The sequence below is a fragment of the Gymnoscopelus microlampas genome, assembly GCF_963454915.1.
Source record: "Gymnoscopelus microlampas genome assembly, chromosome: 2".
NCBI classification, from domain to species: Eukaryota; Metazoa; Chordata; class Actinopteri; order Myctophiformes; family Myctophidae; genus Gymnoscopelus; species Gymnoscopelus microlampas.
In genome coordinates this window covers 4,916,237-4,936,817 of record NC_139939.1, presented here as the reverse complement: position 1 = coordinate 4,936,817, position 20,581 = coordinate 4,916,237, and the positions used below count along the sequence as shown (strand labels likewise).

The window sequence follows — 20,581 nt, the reverse complement described above, 5'->3', positions numbered from 1 at the left end:
ACTTCATTTAAGTTGCATTGCACACAACATGATTGTGTCAATTAATGCAAGTGCAATTGTTAAAGATAACCTGAAATGCTTAAAACGTTTCAGATAGCAACGTGTTTCGGAGCTTGTAGATTGGCTGCTTTCACTGGTTTCGGTTGCGAGGAGACATACAATTTCTCTATTGGTAAATGGTTTGTGAACGAGTGTTCTTAGTGTTAGTGAAACAGGGACTTGGTTCATGACAGAAGGCAAAAGTTTATTATCTTCAGACAACTTCAGCTTGGACGAAGCTATAGCACTACAGGTCAGCCTGTGAGTCCGAAAGGTCGAGAGTTCGATTCCTGTCAATGGCAATAGGTTGAGGTGTCCGTGAGTGAGGTTCTTAACCTGAGATTGCCCCCTGCGTCCTATGTATGACCACCTCAGCTGGGTCGAGCTGAAAAGTAGGTTCGCCTGTTGGAATCATTTGCTTTGTCTCAATTTCAATCTATTCCGTTTCCATGTGTTATTGTGCTATTATTGCACTTTGCTTTTTTGTCTGTCTGTCACTCTGTCTGTCTGTCTGTCTGTGGGTGGGTCATTCCACTTTTTAATTGCATCGCACAAAACATGACTGCATCAAATAATGCATGTGCAATTTTTAAAGATAACATGAAATGCTTATTTGAGAGTATGTTTTTACAATGTGTGACATACCTCATTGTGAAAATAGCCGATCTACATTCACACATCTTTTCAGATAGCAACCCTTTGTGAGCTTGTAGATCAGATATTTTCACTAGTTTTCGTTCCGAGGAGACAAAAAGCTTTATTGCTAAATGGTTTGTGAACCAGTGATCTAGAGTAGTTCGGGACACAGAGGCTTGGTTCATAATGGACGGAAATAATTATATATGTCAACAGATACTGTCAGGGAAGCCATATATCTAGCTCAATGAGAAGAGAGGCAGCCTGTGAGTCCGTAGGTTGCTGGTTCCGTTCCCTGTCCCCGACAATGTATTGAGGTGATCATGATTTGGCTTTCTTAGGTTTACACATAGTGTTTCTTGAGGATAGGCTTAGGCGTTGTTTTACTGAGGTTAGTGTTAGTGAGGGTTTAAAATTCTCATTTGTTAATTGCATGGTCTTCTTTCTCTCAAGTTCAGTCTTGTATGTTTCTATGGCTTATTGTGCATATTACTTATCATTGCTTCTTTCTTTTTTCTTTCTGCATTCACTGGCCCCGTATTATCGCTGCTTGCAGCTATATTTTTTCTTGGATTTCTGTTGTTTTGTAAGTGTTTTTAAAAAAACAAGCCACATTCAAACGGCCATAGCTCTGGAATGGAGGATCGAATAACATAGCAGATATACAAGCTCATAGATATGAGCTTGTAGATCTGCTATTTTTTTTAATTCGTGAAAATGTCTGCAAATCTTTGAATATATATATTTTTAAAGCCAACATTTTTAACTCAAATCTTTGCTTCTGGGGGTCCCTGGAACAAAATATTTTGATGGGGGTCCACTGCCAAATACATATAATTTTGGGGGTCCTTGACATGAAAAAGTTTGAGCACCACTGATATAGAAACATACGTTTTTCAGAATGGGTTAATAAACATTGTCATAAATACTATATGCTTCCAGTCGCTATAGTTTAAAGTCTTCTTTCAATCACCATGATATGCGCTTTGGTAAATTATGGTCCCATTTATTCCAAAATTGATGATAAAGCAGGGTATGCTGTAGGAAGGGGCGTGGCTACCTTGTGATGATTTGACTGACACGCTACACAACCAATAGCATTCATTCCCCATCCCCGCTCTGGTCCCAACCAATAGCATTCATTAATTTCCGGTTTCTTATTTGCATATTCGGACCGGATATAGAAACATGGCGGATTTGAAATATTTGAAAAATAGGCTTCATTTGCGGTCTGTGGGCGTCACTTTGTCCATTTCTTTTTTACAGTCTATGCACACCCCTCACACTCAAACGAAAAGGAAAATCATCCAACGTTGTTTCCTGATAAACAAACAAGCTCGTCTCTGTCAACGCAACGGAGACTTGCGCGATGTTATACGGAAATCGGTGACATAATATGAATAACATTTACAACAGTGAAACATTTAGCTGATAATTACCCACCATTACACGTTTGGTTTGCTTTAAGCTATCTCTTAAGGGACTACACCATGAATTTTAACTTTTCCTTCTTTTTTTGTGTGTTTTTGGTCTCCCCTACCTCTCTTCTATCCCAAAAAATACCCCAGTTTGAACACTCAGGCTTTCACAGCATATCTGGGGTTTTCTGTAAATTGGTCTCAAAACAGACCAAACTGATTTTCAGCCAAACGTGACATCACGCTCGGTACAATCCCTCCCGTTTTTTCAGTTCCAACTAAAAAAATAAAAATAAAAATAACTAATCTTTTTTATTTATTTTACTTTTTCCACACAGAACCAGGAGATAACATGCATACAAACTGATCCCCGTGCCAAACAGGACAATGTGGTATTGCAGGTGGAAGTGCTTTATAAGCCAGAGAGAAGTTAGTTGGAATGAGTATATCTGAGGCTTGATTTAGGCTCAAACCTTTTGAAAAACGTTTGAGGGACATAAACAATATGATATTAAATATTCAATATTTTTTTTAAATTCATGGTGTAGATCCTTTAAGTTTGAATTTGGAAGTCAATTGGTTGGCTGTTGAAGAGAGAGAGAGAGAGAGAGAGAGAGAGAGAGAGAGAGAGAGAGAGAGAGAGAGAGAGAGAGAGAGAGAGAGATGGCAAAGTTGGCACCGGTGACACCAACAGCTTTTCACTATCAGCCGTGTGCAGACGCATGCACACACACACACACACACACACACACACACACACACACACACACACACACACACACACACACACACACACACACACACACACACACACACACACACACACACACACACACACACACACACACACACAGGGAGGAGGGAGGAGTTGGGAGGTAGGTGTCAGTACGATATAAACACACACACACACACACACACACACACACACACACACACACACACACACACACTGATGTGATGTTCAACATTCTGTTGGACTGATGCTGTTCTCTGCTGACTGTGAGTACTATACTGAATAATACACTGCTGCTGCTGTCGTCGGGCATAAACCGCAGATCTCCATTTCATTACTTTTTGTGTTTTTTCATAGATTAACGCTGTACTTGATCCTACTACAGCGTCACATAAAAAGTATAAAAAGTGGCAGATCTACAAGCGACGCGTTTCGTGCTTGTAGATCTGCTATTTTTGCAATTTTTGAATTTGAAGCCTTAATATTAACAGTTTTGGACATATGAGATTTCTTTTTTTTTGCATATTAATGCCTTAATTACTTTGTCATACTCCAATGTCTCACAAAAATCGCAGAAATAGCCGATCTACAAGCTCACAACGTGTCGGAACACGCCGCGTTGTGAGCTTGTAGATCTGCTACTGTTTACATGTTTTAAGGGAAAGGGAGAGTGGTCGAGTGTGTCTGTGGGTTTAAGCAAATGTTTAACCAATCAATGACAAGTATTGACAAGTGCTTGTGACTAAATAATAACTACATTGGATCCATTGGAACACATGGTTCTCTTTTATTCTTTTTTTTTTTAAGTGACAGTTTTGGACATGCAAGGTTTCACAAGGACAGTGACGATATGTTATAATGAAATATGTCACAGAGAGGTAAACAGATAAATAACAGAGGGGGACAGACATGTTACGTTGTCACATTGAAATGCATTGAGGTCTGTGGGTTTGTTCTATAGAGCTGATCGACCCTGCGTGAACTGTCTCCTTCCCAGATCATTTCCTCTGTTGGCTACTGGGAGGGAAGGCAGTACAGTATGTAGATTGGCTGATTATAGTCCGTGGTGTGAAGTAACAAAGTACTACTCAAGTGCTGTACTTAAAGAGCTGGTGCCATGTTTTTGCACTTTTTCTGTTTTTCATGTGTCTATGAGGTTGATAGTACTTCATTAAGCCCCCTGGTGGTGTTTTTATGGTGTTTTATGTCTTCTCTGACTATTTTGAGTTTCTACCTGGAGGCTGAAACCTTGAGGGTCAAACTTGCCAATTAGAGAAACAGCGCTTTAGTGACATAGTAAAAACATACCCTCCCCCTCATTATCATAACACAACTGGTGTGGGCATGAGGAGGAGGAGGGACTAGGACAGGTGGGTGGTGCTAAGGTGGTGGAGGAGGTGCTAAGGTGAGAACCAGGTATACTTAATGAACTGAAGGCGTGTCCACATAAAAACATAATTTTAACAATTTCTGTACGCTTTTTTTGAAAAAAATCTTCCTCCTAGTATAACCATAATACCTGATGATTATGTTTTAGGGGGGGGGGGGGGGGGGTCACTGAAAATCACGGCATCCCGTCTTTAAGTACAATTTTGAGGTACTTTTACTTTACTGGAGCATTTCCAATTTTCAGTACTTTTACTTCTACTCCACATCTCAGAGACGGATATCGTACCTTTGCTCCACTACAATTATTTGAAAACTTTAGTTACTAGTTACTTTGTAGATTTGAATTATTCTTACGCTTACTCTTCAGCTCTATTAAAACCTTGGCTATTTGAGTTGTGAGCATGTAGATCTGCTATTTTCAAAAGATTTGAATACATTTTATACTATGATACCCTGTGAAACGGGACGTTCTGCATAATGATTCCTTTTTTTTTGGTACTTTGAGTACATTTTCATAACAATACTTTTGTACTTTTACTCAAGTAAATTTGGAATTCCGGACTTTCACTTGGGTACGCTCTCACCAAAAGTTGGCTGGCCGCTGTTAAACGCAGGTTGTGCGTGGCCACAGTTTTTTGCAGCCAGCGGATTCTAAAAAAACGCTCTGACGCACCTGTCACTCACATTCAAGACCGTCCCCGTAGCCCGCACCGCCACTAGACACTAGCCACTAGACAAAAAATGCCTTTGCAGTTTCACACTTGGGGTTCGTACATCTACATACACATTCAATATAAAGTACTTACCCCATGGCCACGGATGTTACAATCATGTACGGGCCCTCATAAGTATCCGTATCTTCCGTATTGTTCAATAAAAAGCATTTTAATCCAATCAGTGGTCATTTTCTCCGTATGCTTTCAACTGCGCGACCCTAGCGGTTGAGAGATGTATTGCACTGTTGTTACATTATAACTCTATGGGAAATTGGCCACCAATTGGATTAAAATGCTTTTTTATTGAACAATACGGAAGATACGGGTACTTCTGAGGGCCCGTACATGATTGTAAAATCCGTGGCCACGGGGTAAGCACTTTATATTTTAAATCTGAATGTGTATGTAGATGTACGAAACCCCAAGTGCAAAAGTGAAGACTATTTTTAACTGACAAGGCTATTAAATATATAGTTAGAGTAATATTATTAATATATTATTACACTAACCTAAAGCCTTTGCGACCGCACTGACTTGTAACCAGGCCAGTTATTTAATGTCAGTCATATGGAACTCTTTCATGGTCAAATCATAAAGTACTGGGTGAGATGCAACAGCTACAACCAGTTGGTCCACTGAGAGCACCATGTTGCTTCCTGAGTCTTGCGACGGTCCGCCTTCGACTCACCCGATTGGACAGAGGGGGGAAATCAGCTCCTGCCTCCAGCAGTTTTATGCTTCTTCGTGTAGAGCGGATAAACGCAAGGTCTGCGCGACAAGCGGAAAAATCTGCTCTTGCGTGAATCCACGCATTTGCATTGACAATGCATTGGCAGATTCTGCCCCAGAGGTAAAATAAAAGTGCGGTGGGAGCGTACCCTAATAGAGTATTTCTACATTGCAGTTTTGATACTTTTACTTCAGTACAACATTTGAGTACTTTTTCCAATTCTGATTATAGTCTGTAAATGTGTCACTTCGTGACACACTGTGAGCTTGTACATCTGCTATTTTTTGAGAAATTGTGAATATCCTCTCTTCTGTGGGTCCCTGGCACGAAAACATTTTCAAATGGGGGTCTGCGGCCAAATATATATCAATTTGGGGGTCCTTGGCACAGAAATGTGTGAGACGCACTGATTTAATGCTAATGTTTCCCAGTATTAAAGGACAACTTTGTTTTTTTACAACCACGGTTTATGTTTTAGATTGTAATTAAAGTAAATAAAAGATGAGTGTTAAAACATATTTTTTCTACTGCTTTCTATAGTTTTAGCAATTTTTGCGATCTTTTTTACAGTGTTTTTTACAGTGGGCGGGGGCATTCTGTCCGGTGGCTAAATATGTCTTTTTTTACACAATAACCCGGCGTTTTCTTTATTATTATTTACAGTAGCTCTTCTAGCCCCCAATAACTCACATCTGACCATCAAAGACCACAGGACCTTTTTTATTGTGTAAAAAAAGCATATTTAGCCACCGTACAGAATGCCCCCGCCGACTGTAAAAAATATCGCGAAAATTGCTAAAACTATAGAAAGCAGTAAATGAAAAAAAAATAACACTCATCTTTTATTTACTTTAATTACAAACTAAAATATAAACTTTGGTTGTAAAAAAACAAAGTTGTCCTTTAAAGGACGATTTCATTTCATCTTCATATAATAGGTCCTCACTAATGCTCATGGTAAAATGGTACCATTTTTTTCTACTCAGTGTGTGTCTCAGAGGAGGGCTGTGGACAGTCCAGAAACCTGTCTACCAGACATCATCGATGGGGAATCCAAGCTAATAGAAACTGCAGGCTTTGTATTCCTGGAAAGTTGCAATGCAATAATAGAAGCCATTGTTCTTTTGTTAATACAAATCTAAATAAAAATTGAAATGTTTTTTGGGAAAAAAGTCGATGATGGCACTGGTAGACAGGTTTCTGGACTGTCCACAGCCTTCCTATGAGACACAGACCGAGTAGAAAAAAATTGTACCATTTTATCATGAGCATTAGTGAGGACCTATTTAATGAAGATAGGTTGAAAATGGGTGAAGTCGTCCTTTAACCTTTTTTGAAGACCAGTTCTCTCTCTGCTTCTCATATACTTTACCTTGTGCTCTCACCCACTGGTCTTTGAACAGACACACACGCAGACGCACACGCACGCGCGACACACACACACACACACACACACACACACACACACACACACACACACACACACACACACACACACACACACACACACACACACACACATGCACATATCAGTCATATTGTTGTTTTTTTGTTTTCCAGAGTACCTGTTGATCTTTGAAGGAGGGGTGTGTTCTAACCATGGCGACCACAGCTCCCAGAGACAAGTCAGTGCACTTTAATATGTTTATTATAGAATACTGTTTATACTGTTTACACACAAATATTATACAGTGTGTGTGTGTGTGTGTGTGTGTGTGTGTGTGTGTGTGTGTGTGTGTGTGTGTGTGTGTGTGTGTGTGTGTGTGTGTGTGTGTGTGTGTGCGTGCGTGTGCGTGTGCGTGTGCGCGCGTGTGTGCGTGCGTGCGTGCGTGTGTGTGTAGGTATAATGGTGTGTGGCTGGTCTTCTTCATGCTGGGATTAGGAACCTTGCTGCCATGGAACTTCTTCATGACCGCTGGAATGGTAGATATCTCTTTATAATTATGTAGATATATGTTTATGTCTGATATCACTTTATACAGTATGTCTGATATAACTTTACATGTCTGATATCACTTTATGATGTGTATAATATGTCTGCTATCTCTGTATATGTATGATATCTTTTTTTTTCATATGTCTGATAAAATTTTAAAAAAAGTTTGGGGGTAAACTATCCCTTTAAGGAACTGCTCGAGCCACAAACCTCCACTCGTCGGTCGGTCGGTCGGTCTGTCCTTCCATTGACCTGTCTCTCTAAATATCTGTCTGTCTGTCTGTCTGTCTGTCTGTCTGTCTGTCTGTCCAGTACTTCACCGGCCGTCTGAAGGACCCCTCATTGGCCAGCTTGGCGGCCAATGAGACGGCAGAAGGCGTCGACACGCGCAGCGTTCTGGAAGCCAAGTTCAACAATGTGATGACGCTGTGTGCCATGGTTCCTCTACTGATGTTTACCATGTTGAACAGCTTCCTACACACACTGTGAGTGTCTCTCTCTCTCTCTCTCTCTCTCTCTCTCTCTCTCTCTCTCTCTCTCTCTCTCTCTCTCTCTCTCTCTCTCTCTCTCTCTCTGTCTCTCTCTCTCTCTCTCTCTCTCTCTCTCTCTCTCTCTCTGTGTGTGTGTGTGTGAGGGCCAAATGTTTCCTGTGTGTCCCGAACAAGCAGTGGTGTAAAGTAACTAAGTACATTTACTCAAGTACTGTACTTAAGTACAATTTTGAGGTATGTTTACTTTACTGGAGTATTTCTTAGTGTAGCACAGTGCTCAAACCTTTTAATTAAAGGAAACCCCCTTAACTCTGAGAGTGTGCAAATGGAACCAAATGGACCCGGAACCCCCTCAAGGAACCATGAGGGTCCCTGGACCACACTTTGAGACCCACTGGTGTAGCAGAGTGTTTCCAGATGAGCCAACATGCATTCTGTTTGACCAGAATGCCTTTTACCCGTAGAGCCTTAATTAGTATAATTGGTAAGACCTGTGAAGGAAGTAAAGAAGACGCCCAATAGGCTCTATTCACAGCAGCCACATTATGAAGACATTCACAGGTGTTACCAATGATACTAATGAAGGCTCTGTTCCATTCTGGTCAAACAGAGTCAGGGTGCTGATATTGTGCTTGTTGGCTCACTGGAAACACTCTGCTACACCAGTGGGTCTACAGTTGGGGTCCAGGGACCCTCATGGGCTTCCAAATAGCCCCTTACGGTGTGTAACTCTGAGAGTGTACATTTGTACACTCTCAGAGTTATGGGGGTTGTGGAAACCACTGTGCTACACTAAATGGAACAGAGCCTTCATTAGTATCATTGTTAACACCTGTGAAGGAAGTGATAATATGGCTGCTGTGCATAGAGACCATTAGGCGTCACGTGGAACGAAGGCCATATTTTTTTGTGTCTCGTCCAATAGGGTCCCTCAGAAGCTGCGTGTGGCGGGCAGCCTGCTGGTCATCATGCTGGTCTTCATGGTGACCGCCATCTTGGTCAAAGTGGACATGGAGCCCCTCCCCTTCTTCACTGTCACCATGGTGAAAATCGTCATCATCAACTGTGAGTTGACGGAGAACTGATGTAGTCAATATCAAGTCTATTAAAGGGATATTTCACTTTCAGACATGTTTGGGGTCATTTTAACGTCTACTCTGGCTTTTGTGTTTCACCCCGCAGACAGTTTTGAAGTCGCTTGATTCAGTATCTAGATAGTTGATATTAATGTTATCAGACACGCCCCCTTCCTATACAAACCCATTGTAACTTCAAACTCTATTTTAACCATGATAGGGTCATCGGAAAAACACCCGTCCTTGGTTCTGGTGACTCATACTGCCCTTATACGTGAGGGGGCTGTGTTTTTTGTATTACTTTTTTCATTCATTTTATTCATTTGTTTTATTGTATTTTTTCATTTACCCAAAAATTGTAATAACAATAATGAAATCAGTAACTGAAAAAACACGGCCCCCTCACGCATTAGAAGGCCAATATCAGTCACCAGAAGCAAGAACGGGTGTTTTCAATGAATCTAACATGATTCACATGTATTTTGAAGTTACAATGACTTTGTATTCGAAGGGGGCGTGTCTGATTGAATTAATATCAAATATCTAAATACTGAATCAAGCAACTTAAACAATGTCTGGGGTCCTCACAAAAGCCTGAGTAGACAATAAACCTCAAACATGTTTGAAAGTGAAATATCCCTTTAAAGGTTATTAACTCTTTATTGAGTACTTGTACTTTTAGTCAGTGGTGTGTTCTAGGTCATACGATATGCTCGACATGCGCGTGATCGTGGTTACGCTCGCGCGTGGTCAATGGATGAAATGGTTAGTAGGGCTACGTTTTTTTCAAAAAAATCTACACGTCACACTGCTTATATTATCGTAACACGATAGAACACATGGTGGAAAAAGTACTCACATTTTTTTTTTTTTTTTTAAATCATTTTTATCCCTCGATTTTGTAACCCTTTTTTCACCCGGTGCCAATTTGCTAAGTGATCCTGGGCACTACACTCCCCCCACCAGCCTAGGGAGGCCAGGGCCGAGCTCATGCCTCCTTCAATGCATGAGAGCCAACTGACCTTGTTGTCACCTGACAGGGGAGAGTTTCCCTGGTTGGACGTAGCGCGTGGAAGGAACACGTTATTCCAACCAGTTCCCTTCCCCTCCATCAGGCGCCCCGGCTGACCAGGGGGAGGCAGTGACCAGGATTACTACATGTTTTTGTGAGGGTATTAACTACCCTAGGAGACATGGGGAGAACATGCAAACTCCACACAGAGTAGGCCCTTTCGCCAACGCCACCTAGGGTACTCACATTTTCTACTTAAGTAAAAGTATCAATACTACAATGTAGAAATACTCTGTTAGGGCGCGCTCCCACCGCACTTTTATTTTACCTCTGGGGCGGAATCTGCCAATGCTTTCTCAATGTAAATGCGTGGATTCATGGTCTTGAGGATTTTTTCCAAGAATCCACGCATTTGCATTGACAAAGCATTGGCAGTAGAAGTAAAAGTACTGAAAATTGGAAATACTCAAGTAAAGTAAAAAATACCTCAAAATTGTACTGAAGTACAGTACTTGAGTAAATGCACTTAGTTACTTTACACCACTGCTTTTAGTTGACAGCAATCAAGATCTCAGAATGTGTGACCCAGAGTGAAATCATGGGTTCCACTGTGACCTCTCCAAATCAGTTCAGTGGTGGAGGAAGTAGCCTACTCACGTTTTGTACTTGAAAAGATCCCTGGCTAATAAGCCGTATATGCTTAAATGTAGGGTAAGTGATATTTTTGGTAGACACAAAATAAGTATTAGTTCATGTTACCTGGTCTTCTTGACAATGGGCAGCAGGCGCCCTCTAGTGGATATCACGGTACTGACCGGTTCTATTTTAACATGCATTATGTGCATCATTTTATAATGGAAAATGTGATGTGTAATAATAATAATAATAATAATAATAATAATGTGTGTGTGCGTGTGTGTGTGCGTGTGTGTGTGTGTGTGTGTGTGTGTGTGTGTGTGCATGTGCGTGCGTGTGCGCGTGTGCACGTGTGTGCGTGTGTGTGTGTGTGTGTGTGTGTGTGTGTGTGCAGCGTTCGGGGCCATCCTGCAGGGCAGTCTGTTCGGCATGGCCGGCTTGCTGCCAGCCGCCTACACCACGCCCATCATGAGTGGGCAGGGCCTCGCCGGCACCTTCGCCGCCTTCGCCATGATCTGTGCCCTCGCAAGTACGTTCAGGACACTTTCAGTTTCATCTTTTAACCCTATAAGGTTGACCTATACGGAGTCCCACAGGGCTCTACACTGCTGTATTCTCTGTTTTCGCTCTACATTAATCCATTACGACTGGGAACGCATCTGTGTGTCATTTTAAGATTTCTTTGGCTATTGTAAAAATATCAGATCTACAAGCAACGAGCTTGTAGATCTGCAATTTTTTTTTTAATCATGAACGTTTGTGCAAATATTTGAATTATAATTTTTTTATTTGTAACCCAAATCTTTGCTTCTGGGGGGTCCCTGGAACGAAATATTTTACAAATTTTTGCTTTAAAAATATATGTATTCCAAGATTTGTACACATTTTCAAGATTTTTCAAAAATGGCAGATCTACAAGCTCCTAGTTTGCTTGGAGCTTGTAGATCTCCCATTTTTGAATAGCCCAAAGAAATCTTAAAATGACACAAATGATGCTTTCCCGGTCTTAATGGGTTAAAGGTAGTGTAAGTGATTTTCTTTGGTTAAAATAAGTGTTAAATAGCTCTATATTCTGATAGAACTCATTGCTATAGAGTGTTTGTTCAGTAACAGGAGTCTCTCCAGCTCTTTATTAAACAGAAAATGCATTTTCAGGTCGAGATACCAATTTTATCCAATCAGTATAGAGATCTCAGATTGGAAGTGATGACACAAAGAAATGAACGGACACAATTTGAACTGGAACACTATAAAAATGAAGCCGATAAATGGGTACTCTCTCCTGATTGGCTGTAATTTTGCAACCCACCTGAACATGTATTTTCTGTTCATTGAAGAGGAGAGACAGAGAGACTCAGACTGTTACTGAACAAACACTCTATAGCAATGATTACTATCAGAAAATAGTGCTTTAACCTTTTAACAAAAAACTCTAAAACTATTTTTTTAAATATCTTCGCTGAAAATAGCCGATAGTTCACAACGCGTCGCATTGCGACACGTTGCAAGCTTGTCGGTCGGCTATTTTGGCAAAAGAAAAGTTAATATTTTAGAGAGGTTAATAAGAATAATCTATGAACAATACTGTATAAGCCTTCTGTACACCTGGAGAGGTGTGCAGTCAAGTCAATGAAAACAGCTCTTGCTTTTATGTCATTACAATACACCTCATTATCATTATATTCAACTGACCAATGCATCCTTTCATTAATGTCTTCCTCCTTCCCGCCCAGGTGGTTCAGCAATGCAGGACGCAGCGTTTGGTTACTTTATAACGGCGTGCGTGGTCATCTCCATGTCCATCATGTGCTACGTTGTTGTCCTGCCTAAACTGGTAAAAATCACTCTCACTTCATTTAACAGGCTCTACAGTATATGCACTGCAGCCATGTTGGAAAGAAATTGGGCCTCTTCCTTACTTCCTTCACAGGTCCTACCAATTATAATAATTAAAGGAGAATTTTGGACTAAAGTTTTCTTACCTTTTCTATGATGTTATGATATCTTAGGATGAATGGTACAGTAGAAAAATGTCATAACTCCATCCCTGGTCCACAGCTTAAAACGTGCGCGGATAGGCCTTAGGTTAGATCACATATTTTAATACCTTTTTTTTTTTTTTTAGTTCTGACGTTCATAGTAACAGAACACTATGCAACCAAAAAAAAAAACTAAGTCTCGCTAGACCAGATTTCAATCTCGAGATTTCAATCTCGAGATTTCAATCTCGTCTAGCGAGACTTCTGTTTTTTTTTGGTTTTTTTTGGACAGTGTTCTGTCACTATGAACGTCAGATCTAAAAAAAAAAAAAAAAAAAAAATGTGATCTAACCTAAGGCCTATCCGCGCACGTTTTAAGCTGTGGACCAGGGATGGAGTTATGACATTTTTCTACCGTACCATTCATCCTAAGATATCATAACATCATAGAAAAGGTAAGAAAACCTTAGTCCAAAATTCTCCTTTAAAGGGCAAGACCACTTTGGTAGAGGTTTGGGTTGTGTATTTACCTTGCCATGGTGTAACTCCAAAGGTGGACAACAATCAAAAATAATTGCTCCATTGATTAGAAATTGATAATTCAAAATATGCTCCTCATTGACTTACATTGTACGCTGAAACAGCTCTCAAAGTCACTCTTTTAGCACATAAACTAACACAAACAGCTGATTCAGAGAATATAGAACATCACCAAACCCAGTACTGTTTGTTTTTTTAATAAAAAATATCAACTTCCTGTTGATTTTACTATTTGAAGATCCGGATCCGCGGATCCAGTCCGGGTTTTCATCTAAATAAAAATAGCAAAATCAACAGGAAGCTATTTTTTTTATTTAAAAAAAAACAGTACTGGGTTTGGTGAGGTTCTATATTGTCTGAATCAACTTTGTTTGCGTCCATGTACGTGCTAAAAGAGTGACTTTGAGAGGTGTTTCAGCGTACAATGTAAGTCAATGAGGACCATATTTTGAATTATCAATTTCTAATCAATGGAGCAATTATTTTGTATTTCTTGTCCACCTTTGGAGTTACATAATGGCAAGGTAACTACACAACCCAAACCTCTACCAAAGTGGTCTTGCCCTTTAAGACAGTGGTTCTCAAACCTTTAATTCCAAGGACCCCCATAACTCTGAGAGTGTACACAAGGGTCCATTTGGTTCCATGTGTTCACTCTCAGAGTTACACACCCGTAAGGGTCCATTTGGAACCCCCTCAAGGAACCATGAGGGTCCCTGGACCACACTTTGAGACCCACTGGTGTAGCAGAGTGTTTCCAGTGAGCCAACATGCTCAACATCAGCACCCTGACTCTGTTTGACCAGAATGGAACACAACCTTAAAGGGATAGTTCACCCCCCAAATGACTTTTTTTTCTATTGATTAGTCACCCCATGGAGACTTTAATTCATGCATGGATATATATATTATTTTTTTGTTGCATTCCTAAGCCAATAATATGATGACCGGCAGCGGTTCCGGTAGGAGACACAAAGAGTCTCTTTTGTGTCTCCTACCAGAACCGCTGCCTACCGGTCCGCTGGTCATCAAATTATTGGCAAAATTCATCACTGTTCAGAATGATCACTGTCCTACACTAAATGGAACAGCTAGAGTCTTCATTGGTGTCATTGGTAACACCTGTTAAGGAAGTAAGGAAAAGGCCCAATTTGTGTATAATAACAGGCCCAGCCTATTGTGCAAACTAAACTAAACTAAACTAAACTAAACTAAATTAAATAAACTACATTTCACAGGAGTTCTACCAGTATTTCCAGGACGACAACGCTAATAAAAGAAATAGCGAGGAAGACAACACTTTGGACCTGATGAAGAAAGGTAAGGAGGATGTGAGAGGCCCCCTACAGGGGGCGCACTGGAGCCAAGCTTGCTTCACACTGCACTGATGTCAATGTACTGCTCAGGACACGATTAACCACTTGAACCGTAGCGACCCCAATTCTAAATGCTAGAAATAGCCAATCTACAAGCTCACAACGCATCGCAACACGACACGTTGTGAGCTTGCAGAACAGCTTTTTCTGACAAAGCCATTTGGTGTAGAGGGAAACAAGAGCAGAGCCTACTCAGGTCCGTTTTACAGTAAAGTGGTTAAGTGTGTGTAATAATTTCATATACAGTTTGGCTCTCCACTGTATACCGCTCAGCTTCCCTACTGTTGATCTCTCCTACACTGTCTCACTCTCAGCTGTCCTACTGTTGGTCTCTCCTACACTGTCTCACTCTCAGCTGTCCTACTGTTGATCTCTCCTACACTGTCTCACTCTCAGCTGTCCTACTGTTGGTCTCTCCTACACTTTCTCCAATATTGTCTGTCTCGCCTATCTACCTCTCAGTTGTTATATACTGTTGGTCTCTACTATACACTGTTGCCTCCCACAATTTCCAAATGCTTCAGTCTGGAGCAACGGAAGCTCTGAAAATGATCCGGGGACAAGCGGATGTGACACAGCCTCACCGCTTCCGTTTCGTCTTGACAGTCGTGCACATTTTTCCTAAAATAAATGAAAATAATATAATAATAATAATAATAATAAACTTTATTTGTATAGCACCTTTCATGACATGAAATGCAGCGCAAAGTTCTTTACAGAGCAAGAATACAGTTACAGTTACAACCAATTTAACAATAAAGCAAACAAAAAATAAAATAAAATAAAAGCAAAAGCATAAAACATTAAAATAGGCAATACAGTGAGGACTTAAAAATCAACCAAAGAGTCAGCTAAAAGCAAGAGTGAAGAAATAGGTCTTGAGCTGTGCTTTAAAGCTATCGACAGAGGCTGCCTGTTTTAGGTGTAATGGGAGTTTATTCCACACTGTTGGTCCGTAAAAGCAGAATGCTGCTTCACCGTATTTTTTATATGTCATTTTAGGCACCTCGAGTAGGTCAGCACTTGAAGACCTGAGGGTCCGGTTTGGATCATGTCTCTCTAGGCAGTCATAGAGGTAGGAAGGTGCCAGACCATTTAGAGCTTTATAAACTATTAAAATAATTTTAAAATCAATCCTAAAAACAACCGGGAGCCAGTGTAGTGAAGCTAGAACTGGAGTGATATGTTCTCTCATTCTAGTTTTAGTTAAAATTCTGGCTGCCGCATTTTGAACAAGTTGTAATCTGTCAGTTGTTTTCTTAGGCAGGCCAGAGTAGAGTGCATTGCAGTAATCAAGCCGAGAGAAAACAAAAGCGTGGATCAGCGTTTTTGCGTCGTCTAACGGCAGATAGTCTCTAATTCGCGCAATATTTCTAAGATGAAAGAAAGCAATCTTGGTGACATGATTAATGTGTGCATTAAAATTCAATTCAGAGTCGATAATAACCCCCAGGTTCTTTACTGTGGTGTTACTTTCTACAGCCAGGTTACCAAGTCTACTTATTATTAATTCTCTCTGCTCACTGGAGCCAATTATGAGAATTTCTGTTTTATCCTCATTTAGCTTAAGAAAGTTCTCACTCATCCAGCATTTTATACTGGACAGACAGGTCAACAATGGGTCTAGAGCGCAGGGGTCGTCTGGAGCTACCGAAAGATACAGCTGGGTATCATCAGCATAGAAATGGAAGTTGACTCTCCTACACCGTCTGCCATACTGTCTGTCTCTCCTACACCGTCTGCCATACTGTCTGTCTCTCCTACACCGTCTGCCATACTGTCTGTCTCTCCTACACTGTCTCCCTCACCGCTGTCCTACTGTCGGTCTCTCCTGCACTGTCTCCCATGCTGTCTGTCTCTCCTACACTGTCTCCTGTCTGTCTAGGGTACTCGTGCTACTACTGCTAGTATAGATATTATTATACTTCTCCTTCTTCTCTGTAGAGAACACTGGAGATGAAGGACCATCAGACCATAATGCCAAGCAAAATGTATCCATGGTCACCATCTTCAAGAAGGTCAGCTCCATTCACTTCACTTTATATCAGAGCATTGTTTTATCGGTCACCTGCCCAACTAAGATCTCACCTCCCCTAGAAAACCCAAATAACCCGAAAAGGTGTCATTGAGTGATTAATGTCCTCACAGTTACGCTTCAAACAATCTTTGAACTGAGCATATTGGACCTTCCGTTCCAGAGATAATAGCCAAAACATATCGGGGAAAAAAAACGTCCACTTTCGCTGGTTAATAGTGGGGGGGGGGGGAACTCGCCTGCCCTAAATGTAATTCCTGGGGACCCCACTGACACACACACACGTACCCACATTAACTTTCACCTTGTTTCTGCAAAAATTGACGATCTATAAGGATGCGATGCATTATGACCTTGCTATTTTCGCTACTTTTGCGAAACAAAGTAAATAAAGTACTAAAAAACATTAACCGATTATGACCGGAAAGGGAACGCATCGGTGTCATTTTAGGATTTATTTGGCTATTCAAAAATAGCACAATTTTAGTGGTGTGTATAACCTGACCTTCCTCTCTCTCTGTGTGTGTGTGTGTGTGTGTGTGTGTGTGTGTGTGTGTGTGTGTGTGTGTGTGTGTGTGCGTGTGCGTGTGCGTGTGCGTGTGCGCGTGTGCGTGTGTGTGTGTGTGCAGCGTTCGGGGCACGAGTGCCGCGCTATGAGCTTGTACTGTAGATCTGCTTTTTTTTTTAATTGTGACAATGTTTTCAAATCTTTGAATTGTATGTATTTTTGAAAGCAAACATTTGTCAAATATTTTGCTCCAGGGACCCACCAGAAGCAAAGATTTGAGTTACAAATGTTTGCTTTAAAAATATATATTATTCAAAGATTTGCTCACATTTTCATGAAAACAGCAAATCTACAAGTGCCGCGCTACGAGCTTGTAGATCTGCTATTTTTGAATAGCCAAATGAATCTTAAGTGACACAGATGCGTTTCCCGGTGTTAATGGGTTCAAACGTCGAAGCATCGAGATGCAAGGTTTCTGTTCCGACAGAGCAACGATATCATTCATCATTGCAGGTGGGTGATTGCTGGCTTAAGCAGTCACACCTGGCCTGAGTTTAATTAATCAATTGGTGGAATTAGCCTCTCTGAGCTGGCTGTGACCACACTATGGCCGTTTCTCAATACCCGAACTTGGGAAGCACGGACTTGCGTCCTTGGAAGCCTCGGTAGTATAAACTTGCGAGAACGCGAGGACGGGAGTATGGGAGTACGGTAGTTGGAACGCACCGTTCTCGGTGACGTCACCACCTCAGCTCGTCCACAGTGTGGATATGCTCAGAGCAGATCTCCAAGCTAACAACGCATTGCTGAGCGACGCGGCGTTAGTTTGTAGATCTGTTTTTTTTGCACAACAGAACATAACGTACATTTTACAATATAATGATATTATATAAACATAAGATATATTAACGTATATCTATATATATAAATGTTAAAACATCGTTTTTGTTAATTTAATGTATAGCCTATATACTCTCAGAAAAAAACGTATAGAAATATATGCCATTTGGTATTTATTTATCACAATACTGACCGATTTGTGTAACAACTTAAATGACTTACAGACCCACCAGGGTATAACAGGATAGGTGGGCACAAGGGACATCTGGGCACCTCGATGTAAAATTGTCTATTTTGTCCCAAATGTTAAAAAATAAAATATTTGAAAAATGTTCTAAGGTAAAGTAGCCTATATATGATTACAACATGCTTAAACATTCGACAACCAAGGTCTAATATTTCTATAATTTCAACAAAACCTGTATATCCAGTCATTTGGGAGCATAAATGAGAAGTTGAAGGATAACGTAACGATAGTTTAGCTCCAATCGGGAGTTAAGCGGGCGGGGGGGTCGCGCAACAACGGCTGATAAGTCTATTGAGAATGAATGGAGAGAGAGGTGCTCGTCTGTGCGCAATGGAGAGAAGGACGGCCGTCGGCCGATGTTTTCTTTTTGCTTGATATTGTTTGATGGTGAACAATTATGATCTGATACACATGAAAGAAGAGTAGACCCTTCACAGCTAATACAGAATTTTTAATTTTAAGAATAGGTTCAGAATTGAATGAGTATGGCTATAGTTAAATGTTAAGCTCTTTCTGCTATACATATGCATCCACGCGTCATGGGCGCCTGTCGGTGGCCAAACCGGTTTTCAAATGGTTCTCATTTAGCCTACAATTCGGCCGATTGCAAATTAGGCTCATTTGAAAACAAATGCGATCTGTTGTTGGCTACAACAGAAGAGGGTGAGGGGCTGCTAATCTTATGTTGATTTTTAGTTTTTTTTCCCCTGGCCGATCTTGCCCCTGCACTTTGAGCAGACAGGGCACACAGGGGGCAGGCAGGGTGTTACAAGCGTCGGGTGCAGGCAGGTGACGACACCGGCGAATTGGCCACTACTATGCATGGTTCTTCCCTTTTTCCGCACAAAAGTAAAGGTCAGCACCCCTTCTCTCAGATGTTTTACATTTTATCGTCCAAGTCATTTTCAACGACGGGTTGAAACAAGCGTTTAAATCGCTTTTTTTAGTCAGCCTGTGGCCAGTCAACCCCTGTCCGCGTGCGCTGTACTGCTCCAGTAAGATTGTATTGGGAAATCATGGCACAGGCTGACTAAATAAGCAATTTAAACGCTTGTTTCAACCCGTCGGTAACATTTTCTTGTCCGCTAAAATGTAAAACATCTGGACTACCTTTACTGTTTGGATACGATGTGCGGGAAAAGGTAAGAATCATGCATAGTGGCCAATTTTCGCCCGTGTCGTCACTTGCCTGCATGCGACGCTGTGGAACCTCATTTCGGCGCAGCCCTCCGCTGTAGAGGTTTCAAATGGTTAAACGTATTACTATTAGACTTAATGAAGTCTGATAATGATGTACCGTGCATGTTCACATCATGTAAACTGTACTTTACTTAAGACCATATTTGAAATATTTAATGTTTTAACATTTTGGACAAAATAGCCAGTTTTACATCGAGGTGCCCAGATGTCCATAGTGCCCACCTATCCTGTAACTGTTGGCATACCGACTGCGGGTGAGAAGCCTGCGTTGGCAAGGGTCTGGGAGCACTGGACTAAATAATTACCCGTGTGGAATAAAGTTGATCAGAACGGGAGGCTGGCGAGCGAGGCGACGTGATGTTGTAATATGGCACTTCTCTAGCTTTTTGTAATAATTTGTTTCCCCCTAGGTATTGCTTGTGTATTGAGTGAGTGGTTTATTATAGAATATAAAACTAAACAGAACAAACATATATAACCGAATAAACATACACACACTGCACCATTTAGCCTAAGGCTATTAATACATTTGAAAATATAGTGCTGTCATTGTGGATTATATTAGTTAAAAGTAAATAGCCTAAGTAGGCTACACTATAATTAACAATAGCTGCACATCAAAAGAAGTTAACTTACATTCACACATACAAAAGTCAAAGTGGCCTAGTCAGACAAAATCGCACACAAATAAGAGTGGACCTCAAATTTTATTTCCAAAATATAAATAACCAGAGTGAAATTGATGGAATGACAAAATAAAAAATACATGAATGATGTACAGGCGTACGACATGAATCAAGCTTGATAAATATTAATAAACACCAGTGGTGGAAAGTAACTAAGTATATTTACTTAAGTACTGTATAAGTCCAATTTTGAGGTAGTTTTACTTTACTGGTATATTTCCAATTTTCAGTAGCCTACTCTTACTCCACTATGCCTCAGAGGAAAATGTTGTACCTTTACTCCACTACAGTTATTTGAAAACTTATTTGAAATACTAGTTACTTTGTAGATTTAGATTATTATTACAAAACATACATT

General features: G+C 40.7%; 1 protein-coding gene across 5 annotated transcripts in view; it reads left to right on the top strand.

The window, feature by feature from the left end:
- The window catches only part of LOC311033953 (equilibrative nucleoside transporter 1-like), a 45,210-nt gene that overhangs the window by 12,942 nt on the left and 11,687 nt on the right, over positions 1–20,581 (top strand). For 4 of the 5 annotated variants that reach the window (XM_084041688.1, XM_084041690.1, XM_084041692.1 and 1 more), the window contains exons 2-9: positions 7,222–7,286; positions 7,503–7,584; positions 7,910–8,082; positions 9,014–9,153; positions 11,207–11,341; positions 12,546–12,646; positions 14,570–14,651; positions 16,652–16,725. In XM_084041688.1, the coding sequence (XP_083897814.1) occupies positions 7,261–7,286; positions 7,503–7,584; positions 7,910–8,082; positions 9,014–9,153; positions 11,207–11,341; positions 12,546–12,646; positions 14,570–14,651; positions 16,652–16,725 (813 nt within the window). In that variant the 5' untranslated portion in view covers positions 7,222–7,260. Of the gene's footprint in view, positions 1–3,030; positions 3,093–7,221; positions 7,287–7,502; positions 7,585–7,909; positions 8,083–9,013; positions 9,154–11,206; positions 11,342–12,545; positions 12,647–14,569; positions 14,652–16,651; positions 16,726–20,581 lie in introns of those variants that run through there. The other variant, XM_084041689.1, reaches the window with a different exon arrangement.